Source organism: Benincasa hispida, chromosome 12 (assembly GCF_009727055.1).
Source record: "Benincasa hispida cultivar B227 chromosome 12, ASM972705v1, whole genome shotgun sequence".
NCBI classification, from domain to species: domain Eukaryota; kingdom Viridiplantae; phylum Streptophyta; class Magnoliopsida; order Cucurbitales; family Cucurbitaceae; genus Benincasa; species Benincasa hispida.
The window spans coordinates 33,935,939-33,952,221 of NC_052360.1; the positions used below are offsets into that span (position 1 = coordinate 33,935,939).

Consider the following 16,283-nt stretch of genomic DNA (forward strand, 5'->3'; position numbering starts at 1 on the left):
TCATCCATAAACGGATTAATGGAATTTTGAAATTGGAAATAATCTTCCAAAGCATACTGAATTTCCTTCCAAGAATAATAACTTTCTTCCATTTTAAGTCCTTTAAGTGTTAATATAATTTGAACAAACAATATCTGGTAGGAAGTTGAAAACTCATGCATGCAACAATTTCAATATTGGTATCAACATTTCACTTTCACGAATATATTGATAGATGTGTCAATAAAATATCAATACTAACGGATATTTTTGTAAATTTAAAAAAAATTATAAAAATTATTTTCATCAGTATTTATCTTGGGATTAATGAACTACAATTTTCTAAGTTCTATGGTATTAATAAAAGATATGGATATATCACTTGAAGATGACAACTCTCATTAAGAAAAATGAAAGAATACATAGGCATAAAAAAAATAATAATAATAAATTTTTAAAATATAAAAATTTAAAAAATTTAAAAAATAATAATAATAATAATAACCCATAGAAAAGAGTGCTCCTTTTACAAGGGACTCCAACTATGCAAAATAGTGGCTATTAGTCACAAAAAGTCTTAAAAATTGAAGCCTGTCGAGAAACATGATAACGAATGAGGGACCAGACTTCCGAAGGATCCCTATCAACTCCCCAAAACACTATCATTACGCTCACCCCACAAAACCTATAAGATCACACACACCCCAACACACCATAGAAAACGACCTTTCTCCCAAAAGTCAATCATATCACTAACATCCCAGTGACAAGCATGCATCAACCCAAACGTCTGGAAAAAAGAATCCCAAACACCTAAAGCACGGACACTCCTAAAATGACCAAGTGTCAGTGTCAAACACATGACTAACACTGACATGTCATAATTTTTTATTATATTTTTTTTTATTTCCAACACGGTTGGACACAACTGGAGACACCTCCAGGACATAGCAAGCTGAAAAAAAAATAAAAAATAAAAACTAAAATCGGGAATTTTAAGCTCAAGCCTAACCCATCATTATTCAAACCTATGTTAGGGTTTTCTTTTTTTTGGTTGACTAGCCTAATTTTCGTATGACTACTGAACTCTCACACCCACATCAATTTTTCCTCCTTCCTCAAACAAAGCCACTTGAAGACCTCCACGCAGGAATCGATCTTTTTCCTTTTCCTAAATCTATTTCTGTTTTTATTTTTTTCTCTCCTGTTTTTTGAATTTTCTCTAATCTTTCTTTTTTTTCTTTACATTTCTTTAATTAAAAATTTGAAGCTTTTTTCGAAGGCTTTTTATTTGAAATATGTAGAAGGCTTGTTTGACTCTAATTTGTAGTTTTGTTGTGCTAAACTAATTAATAACGTATTAGAACTCGAATATTGTTATGACTTAGGACATTAGACCGTTGGTCATCTTATCTATTGTCTTTTTCATGAATTGTATGGTTGTTATTTTGATATTTCTAAAGGTAATATTTCACAACATTTTATATGCACAGCATATATTTATTTTTGTAAAAGAAAATATAATGTAAGTCCGACGTGTCATGTCCTACTTTTTTTTTTAAAATTGGCACGTCGCCGAGTCAATATCGTGTCATGTCATATCACGTGTCAATGTCTATGCTTCATAGAAAAACACAACTCGCATAATCACAACCCCAAAAAAATGGTCCAGATATTCCTCCGCCTTCCAAAAAAGAATACAACAAAAAGTCCCAACCAGCGAAGGAATTTCCTCACGAGCCTATCCAACGTGTTAGCAAGACCGTGGAGAATCTGCCAAGTAAAGAACCTAACCTTCCTAAGTATCCTAATCCTCAAAAGAAGAAAGAACCATAAAGATTTGACATCCTTAAGGGAGAAGGATCAACCCTGAATATCACTTAACCCCTTAAGTGATATCAGATTTCACTTAGCCATTAATATCAATGACGGACCCTCCAACTATGGATACATCCATGTAGATATCAACGTATTGACAGATATATTTAATCCTTGAGGTATGCTAAACAATTACTTTGAAATATAATACAATTGCTCTGAATATAACAAAGAAAACATGCAATCATATATTAAGGAAAAATGGGAATAACAAGGTGTAAGAGGGGAACATACTCGATCATGAAATCCACTGCCGCATCTTTAAGGGTGACTTTCTTCAGGTGACTCTTAACCACATACGCTGCATTTTCATTGCAATATTTTCTACCACAAGCACAATTATTCAGATATAATATCACCCGACGATCAATAGGCTCATTCTTAAAACTGACCTTGCAAAGAAGAATCTCCTGCCACAAGAAATGGAAAAATTCACCGACCATACAGCATGTAAAGGATTCAAAAGTGCTACAGTAAGTACTTGATTCATGAGACCACACAAATAGTATGAAAATTTGGGGCAGTAAAAGATAACACACTGTAGAATAGTATAGTTGCATTTTGATTAAAATTTTAGTCATTTATCTCTTCATTGCATTTTGTTATTCTTTCCTTTTATAATCAGTTTCCTTCGTTGGTTTTTTTCTCTTGTATAATATTTACTCATTGGATCATTTTCTGAAATAACAAAAATATATCTCCAAAAATAACTCAATTTTTATTTAAATGGAGCAAAAAAAAATAATAATCGACCGTATAGAAAATGATAATCACCTTCATCATGTCCCATGATGAATTGCTGCTAGGAGTAGAATCAAGAACTGCCTTATAAGCAGGATTCGACATGGCGGTAGCTGCTAGAACACCAACCGGTTCACCAGGAGGAAATAAACTATAAGGCTTCATCATTCCAGCCTTCATTCCATATTCAAGTTGAATGATGGAATTGCTACAAACATTCCTCACAGTACCATCATAACAAATAACAACATCTCGAAGGATGGCCATCAAGTTTTTGAAAAGAGTTCCAGGTTCAGTAAGCCCTCTCGATGAACGAACCATTACCTCTCTTGTGGAAATTGAATGGACCATTTCCTCATATGGATCCAAACCATGGAAAAAACATCCTTTGACCAATCCAAATTCAGCAGAAGGATAGTCAATTTTATCAGAAGAATATCTATTGTGAAACAGAGAGGCCACATCCTCGATCAATGTCTTGGAATAAAATTTTCCCTTGTCAGAAAGCTGCAATCCAAGAAACCCAATTTGTTGAACCACCTTGTTAACAGCTGAATCACTTTTGGAGTCAAATAATTTCCCTAATGAAGATAATTTTAAGATAAAGTTTGTAAATGGAACTTTAACTGCTCGAATGTGATTCTCTAACTGCAACTCCACCAGCTCGTTGAATGTTGACCTTAACTGATACAGCAAAGGTGATATAACTTGAATATTCTTTTGAAGAGCTTGTAAAAATGCCATGGGCATGGAATAATCATCCAAGCCAACACTGAAACCTTCTGAAAATATATGTTCCATCAATAACGGCTGTAAAGAATCAAAAAATCTCAGAACCTCTTCAGGACCCTTCTGAAAAAAAATTGACGTCAAAATTTCATTAATTAATGATGGCATAGCATCTCTGTCAAAGTCAAATTTAAGAAAATCGCTATTCTTTATCAAGTAACTATCCCCATGGCAGTCAAAACATGCAGGCAACACAGTTTGTAGTATCTGCAAAGCAGTCCAATGAAGACTTCCAGAACGAACTCCCAATAAGGCAGGAGGTGGCAGATACGAAGAAACAAACATGGCCAGTTGCTGTGCAGCAGCTTTGTCCAAGAAATATTTCCTGAACATCATCTTGAGAGACAACAATGAATCATTAGCCAACTGCAAATTCAGATTCCCACTGTGAGAGCTAAGCAGCTGTTTTTCCACAGAGAAAAGTCCCAACACCTCAGCTTTTGCTGCAATGGACTGGGGATAAAATAGATGAATACAATCACCATCAAAATCTGCACTCAAGGGTCCACATATTAGAGGGTTGATCTTGACTGTGTGGTCATCGTGCAGATACACCCTCAGAGCTTGCAAAGAATGTTTATGAGTAGTTGGAGGTCGATTGATGAAAACAATGTCTCCATCCATGATCCGCCGATGAACTATTTGACCAGGTTTCAGATAAGTATGGCCCATTGAACCTTCACGAAGTGAATAGGCAGAAGAACCATCTCTGTAGGTTAAACATAACTTCTTGTCCACCAGTTCCTGTAAATACTTTATGTTATGCACACTAACCCTCTCCTCGAATGTGATCCTTTGTGCTACTTCAAAAGGTACGCCAATTTCATTAACTAGTTTGTAAGCATCTCCAGTAATCACACTGCGAGAAGAGAAACCAGAGCCCTTTCGAATAAACAAAGTTCTCATTTTCTCAAGCCATGCTTTAGTGGAAGGATCATTTAACTCTTTATTAACACCATATCGTGCATCTATGCCACGAGATGCCTTAACAGTTCCTCTAACTTGGAGATATTGATCAACGGCCAATTGCAAGTCATTAGCTTCTACTTCATGGGATTCAAAATTTGGAGCACCAGACCTAGAACCTCTAATGATTTCCACTTGCTTAAGAATTTTCTTCAGCATTGAAACAGCTGGATCCTAGGTAACAACACAAAGTAAATTATTAAAAAGATCTAGTAATAGAACTATCAACAACATGTTTGAAAAATTGAAAAGGAAATCCTCCTGTAGCCAATCTGCCCCCGTATGTGAGCCTGAGGTCTTACCGAAGACATGACAGTAACACCATCAGAAATTTCTGGTACCGACAAGCAGTTGGGAGGGACTGGTAAATATTGCAAGATATATCCGTCCTGAGGACAATAACCTCTGCCAGCAAGCTTTTTTCTGGTCTCATTGGGAATTTTTTTCAGCATTTCCTTCACCTGTCAATTTGTGCCAAAGCCCGCAATTACTAACATATCAGTGACAATAGAAAGCAAACACAACCACATTTGAAAGTTCAGGGACTATAATTGAACAAAACCCAAATTTCAGAGATGATGGTATTTTAACCTTAAAAAACAAAAAGAATACCCTACAGGTCAGGGAGCCGAGGGTCTTCCCTCCCAAAGAAAAGTTAGTAATGCTTTCCAGTTTCTAATACTCATGGAAACACTATAATTACAAAAGAAGTCTTTGTGATTTGAACTCTACTACCAAGAGCCCATATGTATACCATTTATTAATAAAAATAAAAAAAATAAAAAATAAAACTTATGATTATCCGATATCTGTTAACAAGCAATTATTGTTCCACAAAGTACCTCACTAGTTATAGAACACGATGGCATAGGTTGCATCTTTGCACCTAACATCACCAAGGATCTTCACCAAAAAAAGGTCCTTGAGTTGCCCTCTCTATCTGGAAACCATTTTCCCTATATGACGTAGCATGATTCTCATGTTTTTGGCTCTTTCTTTTAAGTTTCTTTGAAAGATCTTGCATCTTCTTTAAGTTTCTTTAAGTTTTCGATATCTTACATATTATAGGTTATCATTCACTTACCCTTTGACAAAGTTGGGTAATCTTCAAGAGTAGTCTGTTAGTTGGCCAATTGATGGCCTTATAAATACTAGGGCTTAGGTTGTAATTTAGGATTGAACTACAGAATGTAGAGGTTTGATTCAAACAGTAGTTTTTACTACATTAATTGGTATCAGAGTCCAAGTACCCTCATGGCTGCCAAAAAGCAAACACTCCGGCTGGTGGATAAAACACCACCAGCAGCAGAAACGAAGCAGACCATTCCACTGCCCTCTCTCCACCATCTATCGCCAGTTTTTTTTTCTTTTTTGAAAATGACCAACACTTTTCATTAAACAAATGAAAAGAAACTAATACTCAAAATACACCACAATAATAAAAATAAAAACAAAATAAAATCCTCCAGACAAAACTAGTAAGGTAAAAGAAAACCAAGACAAATAAGACTTGTTAAAAAGGGGAAAAATGAGACCATCCCAACTTCGAGAGATATCTTGAACGGAAAAACCACCAAAGAACTTTGATAACAACCAATAAGAAGCTTTGAGAAGTGCTGAATCAAAACAATGAAATTGAGAAAGAGAAGAATTCTGAAATATTCTTTCTTTCTTTCCAACCAAAGTTTCTGAGAAGGGCTTTAATAGCATTAATCCTAAGCAGGTTCTACCTTGGAGCCAATTGAGAACCCAACGTAAGTTGTAAAACATTAGCTTTCAAAGTGTTTGGCACCCATTGGAAGCTGAAAATTCTGCGAAGCTTGATCCAACATGACAACGCATAGAGGCATTAAAAAAATTTGATTGAGAGATTCACCCGCCTTATAATAAAAGAAGCAAACTGAGGGGCAAAGACATTGCTTAGGACACTTTTGCCGTTAAAATTTCTGCTAAATTTAGATTACCATTAAGCATAATCCAAATCAAATATTAGTCCTCTTAGGACACCTTGACTTCCCCAGAGCTACAAATAGGAAGCTATCCGAAGGAGAAGAAGATTTCAAATAACCTGTCAAAGACTAGATTGAAAAAAGAAAGAAAGAAAGAAAAGAAAAGAGAGGGAAAAAAAAAGAAAAAGAAAACCCAAAGGTTCAAGGGACCATTTACAAGAATCATCATTTAAAGAAACTTTGTAAGCAGGATGATCATTAATAAATTCTAGAAATCCACTATTTCTTCATCTTTTAAAAAAAATGAAAAAAAAATTAAAAGAATGAAATGAAAAGAGACTAATGTTTACAAATGAAACGATATTTTTCATTATTGTATCCCCTATGGGGTCCTCGTACTTTCGAGCGTTAGTTCCTTTTTATTTCATCAATGAAAAGTGTCATTTGTTTCCTTTTAAAAAATCCTGAAGGAAGAAAAGAAAAAGAACACCAGGAGAACTCTAATAAAAGAAAAAAAGCATCCCAAAAGTACAAGGAGGTGAACAAAGTAGCCAGAATGATGGAAAAGGGGGCAATGTGATGAGACTTTGAGGCGCACCGATTCAGACAAGCAAACCACATAAAACCATGAGAAGGCTTCTAGAATATCAAGACCAAGGCCTTTCAAACCAAAAAACCAAGAACGTAATAAAAGCCAAAATGAAACCCCATGATCAAGTCAAAAAAATCCCAGAAAGAGGAAACCGAAGCTTCTTGATTTAGTGAAAGAGCAAATAAACGAGGAAAGCACACCTTGAGAGAAGAATGATTGATCCAAGGATCAGTCCAAATATGAATTCTTTCATCATTCCCCAGACTACCAAAGCCTGCATTTTCCTCCAAGTTTTAGAAATATTCACCCAAGGACTTCTAAGGCTCAAATTATTTCTTCAAAGTGTATGCTAATTAAACTCTCGACGGGCCGACGGCCATCAATACTAGCAATGATTTGTCCCCAAAAGGAATTTGGTTCTTGAATGAAGCGCCATCCCCATTTAGAGATAAGAGCCAATGGTCAGTTGCTTGCAGACGATTGAAGAGCATTGTGATAGTTTACAGAAACTAAAATTGTTGGCGAGATACATCAAATGATGGTCTCAATGACTCGACAAATAGTACAACTGATGATCAACCAAGATCAAGCGTGAAATAGGGAAAATAGAGAAGGCCCACGACATCAATAAAGAGCTAACAATGCTCTAAGAATTCAAGAAAGGACGCGAACAGCCACCCCAATAAACGTTCAAGTTGGCCTCCAATTGTTCAAAAGAACAATAGAGAGAAGAACTATATCCAAGGCAGCCCAACTGTGAGATGGATTGCTCCTAACAAGAATACAAAGAACGCAAAGGGAGCATTTGGGGCAAGGGGTGAAGTTGTGAACTCCATGGAGTTATGAAATCTGAGGAGTTGTAAACTCTTGTAAACTCTTGGGGCTCACAATGTCGGGAGTTAAGAAGGTATAACAGTGATTTTTTTTAGTAGTGGAACCCACAAACTCCATGGGCAATCAAGAAGTGAAGTTCACAACTCCTTAGTTCCCAACTCCCTATTTCTCAACTCTTTAGCCCAAACACCCTATAGAAGATAGATTTATATTGCAATATCAATGAAGAAACTACGATATATTGTAACCTTTCGAGAGGGCTACTCTCTCCCTAATTCCCCACTAGAAATTGCTACTCAAATAATTCACACTTTTCTCCCAATCGCACTCCCTCTCTTTATAACGAAAAGCCCTAACAAACTTACTAGCTATTTACTTATACACCCCTTGCTAATAACCATACTAATATTCTACTAATAATCCTATTAATCTCTAACTAGGGCTCTCACATCGAGTAACGAAGAAAAAGCAAGCAATCTTGACAAAGAAAAAAGAATAACTTATAATAAGTACATAAAGAAACTTCACATACCCAATTTCAGTGATAAAATGAATATTCTAACCTTCTTGGATTAGATCAAAAATGTCGAAAGTTTTGCTAGGTATGTAAGCATGCTTGGGAGAAAGAAAGTACAGCTTGTGGAACTCAAACTAAAGGGTGAAGACTCAATTGAAGCCAATAAGGTTGAATTTGGAACATCTGGAGGTTCTCCAAGAAAATTCTCTCAAGAACATAATTCTGACTTTTTACATGATAGTACTATGCTTAATTTGCAATTATTGGATTTGGAACATCAGGATGTGGGAAGACAAATTGGTATGCTTTACAGGTGTTTTAATACATTCAAGAAGACAGTTTCAGTTGGGGTATTCCAAAACCATAGGAAGAAGCCAATTTCAACTTCAGAAGTTTGTGTGCTTCCTCATATCTTCTGACTCAAGGACGAGTATTTTTTAAGAGGGAGGGAATTGATGTAGCATTATTCTCATGTTTCTTACTCTTTCTTTTAAGTTTCTTTGGAAAATCCTATATTTTCCTTTAAATTTCTGTAAATTCTTGGTTTCTTGTTCTTTAGTTTACAGTAAATTATCTTGTTCTTGGTTTCTTGACAAGGCTAGAGCCAGAGGAAGATTTGGGACTTCCCTTATTTCTTGGGGTCTAGAAAGTCCACTTGTCAAAAGTTTTTCTAAAATTAGAATACTTATGTAAGTATCTTATCTAACTTTCTGTAACCCTCAGTTCTGTGAGAAGTGAATACTCTGTGTTAATTTCTTTTCTCCTTTTTTCTATTTTTTGGTGTGCATGTGTGTGTGTCGGGGAGTCTTAAGAATATGGGGAAAAAAAAAAAAAAAAAAAAAAAAAAAAAAAAAAAAAAAAAAAAAACAACAACAACAACAACATTTGGGAGGAAACTGAAAGCACAAAATACAAATCACACGAGTGTATACATACTCAACAACCTAGGAAGAATTACTTAAATGGACACGGAAGAAAATCAGTTCACACTACCATACATAACCACAACTCCGAATTGTAGGAAATCAAACTGGGTTCGTATAACAGAACTGGTAAATAACTCTCTACCAAACAAAGAGATGAAAGAGAACTTAAAAGGATTGGAGGGCAGTGAGCATTAAACCTCGCAAGGGAGCAAGGTTCGAGTGAGATTATCACCATAACGGAAACCATATCTTTCTAAAAAATCCCAAAATCCTTCTCGTAGTGAAGTCCTAGATGGTACTTTTAGTTGCAAGTAACTAGCACCGTCTGCTTTTTTTGCCTCTCGAATAGAAACTTGTGAAGCATCCTGCCAAGAAGAAAATGAAAATGATTAGTAGCTGAAATGAAGAGAAATCAAACTAAAATTTTAAACAGCCAGTTAAAATCAATTGCTATTATCAGATAAACATATCAAATTATAACGTAGGCTAGAGTACAAGAACAGTCTGAGAAATTCTAGACCTGGTTGGACATTTCATTTCTTTTTTAACAAGGGACAGAAATTTTCATTGAAAAGATGAAAAACAGACTAATGCTTAAAGATATACAGACTCCAAAAAAATTAAAAAGAAAATATGAAGAGAGAAATATAAAGATACCACAAACCATAACAAATGATATATTTTCATTAAATAATTCCTACTGGTAAACTTCCTTGCCCTTTCTTTTTGGGGGGTGTGTGTGTGGGGTAAAGATACATATGACAACCCCACAACTCGAGGTTACAAAAGACTACTTCAAATAGAATTAATCGCAAGAGATATGAACAGTAAGCAATCTTGAGAACTAAAGGACACAATTGTACAACATATAGAACAAATCCTCTTCAAGTAAGGTCGTACCAACCGTAAGCAATCTGTGACGTAGATATTGATCTAGAAGTCACACAGACGGTTCACAGAGTTCAAATACAAAGAACTTATCATGACTATGGGTGAAAGCTCCTGTTAATAAAACAAAATTCCAGGTGAAAGTGAATCCTATATGTTGAAGATGAGAGGAAGATAGTCTTTTTATATATCTGAGAGTCCGGGCCAACTTACATGCATCTCAAATAGTCTCACGTGACAACCAACCTGACCCTACAACATTTGAGTATCAAGGAAACTTGTAGGATATCAAATTCTAGGTAATTGGTCACCATGGATTGAATCTATGACCCCTTAGCCCTTCATCAGGGGATGTTCCCTTATGAGAGCAAGATAGCCTACAAATACTCGTAGATAAAGATCAAACACTCGATCCATAGGAATGCGAAGCACAGGGGATACATTACATAGGAAATTCCAAAATAAACAAGTTGCAAAACATTTTGCAAATGTCGGCACTCTTTCTAGGTTGTGACCTATGATGTTTTAAATAATTTACATAAATATATAAATCCTTGATAAAATAAAAAATAATAATAATAATAATGAAAAACCACCAACCAACTCTTTAAACAAGGATTTGACCCAGAATCCAGCCACACAAGTATTCAAATGCCCTTATCCAATTGACCTCTCTTCAACTTAGTGAGAAGCCTTCAATTAAATGTACTTGTTCGAGATAACAATAGTTTTCCACCTTCTCATCGTTCAAGTTCTTGGTTACAGAAACTTCCTGCAACAATAGTCTGCCGCCTCTCTTCTTTCAACACAACACACCCCCCCCCCCCCCCCCCCCCCCCCCCCCCACCACACCCACAAAAAAAAAAAAAACAAATCTTCTCATTAATGTACTAATGCTCCAGAGTTACAACCTCCAAAAAGGAGCAAAGAGAATTGCCTTCTCTTTTTAGTAGCTTTTTTTTGTATGCTCAAGTACATTCCTTCATTTTTTGCAAATGAAAGTTCGGTTTCTTACTAAAAAGCTTGCCGCAAACAAACTTTCCTCCCATGCCTCGAGTACTGATAAATCTAAAATACTAGTCATCACTATAGAACCCAAAAAGGAAGGGGCAGTATGCTACAATGAAACAAACTTGCGAGTACCCATACTAGAGTGACACATATAACAGAACCAAAACAAGAAAAGACGTCAAAAGCTGATAAAGATATCTTGAGAACGGCATTTCCTGTTTCTTTTCATTACATTAATGAATGGTATTGTTTCTTGTTTCGAAAATAAGAGAAATAAAATTGAGAATAGTGCCTTTACCTCACAACATGCGGATAACAATCTTTCTGCAAAACCAATATTCTTCGAAGGAAACTGAAGAGAGAAAACAAATATCCAATAAAAGTCCAGGCATAAAATTCAAGAATAAAAGCATGGCATGACAAAATTATTATTTCTGGAAGGAGACTGCAAAAATTATTAAAGAACAGACAACTCAGAGGAGAAAACCCATCAAATAGTGGTTCATTGGCAGTAAAAATATATGATCACTCTTCCTAATCCTTGAGTTTAGTTGATTGTTCATTCCTCTTGTATTTTGAGCTTTATCTTAATGAAGAGACTGTTTCCTTTTCCAAAATAATATATATATATATATATATATATGATCATTCTTGAACATACCACCATAGTTGAACAGGAAATAAGGGAACCCAGTTAATGAAGTACAGTGAAGTCAAACTGAACGGTGGGAAAGCAACAAGGATATTCGCACTAGGATAAAATTGTAGGTTATCACAACCTCTAAACACTCGAGGGTTGTTTGGGCACTACTTCCAAATCAGAAATTCTAGAAATCTGATTTACCATGGGCTTTGTTGTCTACAATCAGAAACATGGGAACGTTGAAGTCTATGTTTGGAGTGCAAGGTTTGGTTGGTTAAATTTCTGATGCATATGTGCATGGATGGGTTTGGCTGAGTTTGGCTAGTCTGATTTTTCAACATGAAAAAAAAAAAAAAAAAAAAAAAGGGTTCCCATTTTTTTAATCTGATAGTTTATATTTTGTCCAATTCTGTATGAAACAACTGTACCAACCATATTCAAATTGGAATTATAAGTTTGTTTATGTTTGATTTCTTTTTATATCATTATAATTATAATAAAATTCATACTGACAATCTTTTTTTAAACTTACTTTTAATTAATTTCTTTTTATCATTACTTATTTTTCAAATAAATTTATAAACTCTTCAACTCTTTAACTCTAGAGATTCATAGATAAGATTCAATTTTACAGATCAAAATGAAGATCATATTTTAAGATTAAAAATCTAAAACTATAATCTCATTACAAATAAAATTCATAGATAAGAGACTTGTTTCCTTTTCAAAAAAAAACATTACAAATAAAATGCATTGTACAAGCATGATATCAGAGATTAAGTAGGAACATAACTGACAAAGCACGGTCTTAAACAAATATTACAAAGAAAACTGTAGTCGTTTAGACAAAATAGATTCACAATAAAAGTAGATGAACGTGAGCAAAGCCTAGATTTTTCAATGGAAGGTGTCAACTCACAGTGCTCTCCCGAGAACATGTATGCANACCCTTTTTAATATATCTAATTTACATCGAATATTATTCATTTTATTTTAATAGAATCAAAATAAAATGCAATTTATTTTTGAAACATTGAATATTGTTAATTTGAAAATAAAATATATTTTGACGTTTGAATATCTTGACTTAAAATTCAATGTTATCTTTTAAAAATATTAATATGAGTAATGTGTCATAAATATACTTTTCTGGTGCTAAATAAGAAAACTATACATATTTTGAACTAATCTAAATTGAATTAAATATAAAGGAAAATTATTTTAAATGACAAAACTACTGAAAATACTTACAAATAATAGCAAAATATCACAAATACCGTGATAGACTACTATCTGTGTCTAACATGACACAAATAGATATAGATAGCAGTTTGTCGCATAGACAATGAAATTTTGATATATTTGAAAATATTTTGGTTCATTTTCCTATATTTGAAAACAGCCCATAAATAAATGATCCTTTTCAAAAAAAAAATAAATGAAAAGAATATTTCTTTCATAAAGATAAAGTAACTCTACATTTTAATTAAAAAAATTATATAATTGTAATAAAAAAAAATCATTAAGAAACGTGATAAAAAAAATAAGAGATGGAGAGAAAAATGGTAGGAGCCAAGTACCCAACATAATTCTTTTTCAGTACCATAGGGGTTGGGGAGATTTTTGAACCACAGACTTCGACACATTATAATGCCAATTGAGCAAAATGGAGAGAGAAGTGATGGGCCCATAATTGAAATAAAAGCAGTAGGCACTTCCAAATTTTTGTAATTTCAAAAAAAAAATGGTTTTAAAGAGGGTATCCCATGGGTTTGGAGGCAGTTTGCTATTTGAACCCTTATTAAGCTCCATAATAAATGGATCTCTACAGCGACGAACAACAATAGTTACATAGAACAACATAAACCCCACAATAGTTGTTGAACTCTTCAACTTCATACCAAGAGGTATGTTAGTCTAATTAGAATACTTGTTGCTTTTATGTCCAGTTTTAGAACTTTTATTCTTTACTACAGGTATATATAAGGTTCGAACTGCTTGTGTTTTTACCATACCAATTAAACAAATGATCTAAACTATATTCATATGCCATATAAATACATTAGCTGGTCTGCTCATCAGTTTGCACAAAGACGAAGTCAAAACTTAGACATGTACGCACTAATCTTCAATTAAACGAATGTACAGATCCATGTTAGAAAGTTCTACATACCTTGGTTTTTTTCATTTTTAAGCACTTCAAACACAGCAAACTTAACATTTTCTTCAATTCAGTTATGTGATTGGGATGATAAATGGGAATTGGTAATTCAATATATCCAAAATGGCCTGAAAAGTGGAAGATAAATAAAATCTGTCAAGTTGTCTTCATGAATAGCACCATCTCTTATCAATAAGTAGAGATAATAAAAAATACCTTCACACTTCCCAGGTTCAGAAGTACCACATGATTCACATTTTCCAAATTCAATTGGCAGACCAAGAAATGGATTTGAGAGCTGACTAGCATGGGTAATAGGGCAATCACTGATAGCTGCAATACACTACCAAAAATAAAAATAAATAAATAAATGGACACAGCAGATACTAATGAAAAAGGGAAGGGGGGAAAGCACTACATAAGGAATTTTCTTTTGAGAAACTTAATATACCTATTCTATGACAAGTGACGCAGATAAATTTTGTAAACTCATCTATTAATGCAAAAAGGACGAGGGAGAGAGAGAGCAGCCCATCACAAAAGAAGTCGAACAAAATAACTACAAGAAAGGGCTCCATCTATCAAGAATAAGAAACAAAGAAAAATTACAAAACTCTTCAGTAACTACATCCAAAGGGAGGCATTGGGACCTAGCTATGGACCAAATCTCCCCCAAGAACTCGCCAGTCCAGTCTTTTTTGTTTATGTGCCTCATCATCTTCAATCGTGGTTAAAATGTTGAAATTGATTATAAAGGAGCGTTCATGGTTAATAGGCAAGAAACATCTTTTTATTCGCCTCAACACTTTTGGCCAACTCTATATAGGTCTCCTCCCATATAATCTTCAATTTGATTGAAGTTGATCCTACCACGTCAAAACTCCACTTCTTAGTTTAAAAGAAACTAATTTTACCTTGCAATCCTCAAGTGTTCCCACGTAATTGAAAAAACTTTCTACATTTTTCACCCAATCCAGAAATGTCTCGATATTCATACAGCCATTGTATGTATGTCAATTTTCATCTTATAGTCTAAATCTTGTCTCCAAATCCTCCTTCATATTATTGTCCATAATTCCAATCTTGATAGATGTCATAACCATTTTGTCCATAATATCTATGTTCTTGGTGTAGTTCTTGGATGGGCAGAGATTATCTTGGTATAATGGATTAGGTGGATATCTTAAAAATAATTTTGATGAAATTGTGGGAAATCATCTTCGCTTGAAGATCTGAGCCATAACCCAACATATTATGAGGGATGGGTCTTTTTTGCTGCTCATAACACAACATATTTTGGGGATTGGGCAGCCTTAGGATCTCCCTTGTTAGAAGTTCCATTGTTCGCTGCATACTAGCCATCATGGTTTGAATTCCAGCCATCTGCTCATGGATTCCCGCAACACTTACGTTTAATTCACCCAGGTAAGTCTCTACTGAAAGCCGCCGACAACTAAAGGTTCTTGGGGAAGTAGAACATGCTTCGGCATCTGGGTATGGGTGAAGACCAATTCTTGGAGAAATCTTGAAGCCGAAGTTTTATTGAAGTTCTACCAAAATAACATAATACAAGCCTATTTATAGGCTAACTACCCAACGGTCAGAACAAACAAAATTTCAGCCAATAAATCTTTAAAGAATAGAAATACCACCTAAAAACACAACTAAATACAAGTCGAGCAAATAAAACATGAAGAGAAATGTAAAGTGCTACTTCATGTATTAACTAGAACTGAAAGTTCTACTTCATTGGATATGGAAATGTAAAGTGCAGAGTCAGTTGTCAAACTGAAGAGGTGCTACTTAATTTTTTTTTTTTTTTTTATCGAAACAACTGCCTGTATTGAGAAATAATTAAAGAATACAAGGGCATACAGAAAAACGAAGCTCAAAGCGAAATATGGAACCTCACCAAGGACTAAACAAACTGAAGAAGTGCTACTTAATTGGATGGTAATGCAAAGTTAGGCTATAGGTTTGGGGGATGAATTGAATAGCTAAATTATTATAAGCAAAGAAGCAATCTTCAATGCAAAGGTTTAGCAGAAGGATAGAAGAAGAACAAGTGGTACCTATTCAACAATTGTAGTTTTTTCAACTACAAAGACTGAGAATGTTGCAATTATGGTGGGGGGAGCAAAGAAATTGTAATATTAAGCATGTTGAAGGTCAATGAAGGTAATTTTTTTTTTTTTCTTTTTAAAGTGAAACGGCCTTTAATATCAGTGATGTTACTAATATTAAGCATCAATTTGAAGGTCAATGAAGATTAAGCTTCTACTTACAATTTCTTGACCATTGGCCAATGAAAATCTTATTCCCACTATTTCCCCATCTAAAATAGATGAGCAAGAGGGTGCCTCCTCCATCCCTCTAACGGTAACTTTTTATAATGCTGCGAAGTAAAAC

The 16,283-nt window shown here is 34.5% G+C and overlaps 1 protein-coding gene across 1 annotated transcript in view; it reads right to left on the bottom strand.

The window, feature by feature from the left end:
* The window catches only part of LOC120067035 (DNA-directed RNA polymerase V subunit 1), a 44,305-nt gene that overhangs the window by 26,555 nt on the left and 1,467 nt on the right, over positions 1-16,283 (bottom strand). The window contains exons 3-10 of the mRNA XM_039018409.1: positions 16,160-16,269; positions 14,091-14,217; positions 13,887-14,002; positions 11,369-11,422; positions 9,369-9,536; positions 4,656-4,814; positions 2,632-4,527; positions 2,092-2,267 (exon numbers count right to left, since the gene is read on the bottom strand). Coding sequence (XP_038874337.1) covers positions 2,092-2,267; positions 2,632-4,527; positions 4,656-4,814; positions 9,369-9,536; positions 11,369-11,422; positions 13,887-14,002; positions 14,091-14,217; positions 16,160-16,243 — 2,780 coding nt within the window. The 5' untranslated portion in view covers positions 16,244-16,269. The remainder of the gene's footprint in view (positions 1-2,091; positions 2,268-2,631; positions 4,528-4,655; positions 4,815-9,368; positions 9,537-11,368; positions 11,423-13,886; positions 14,003-14,090; positions 14,218-16,159; positions 16,270-16,283) is intronic.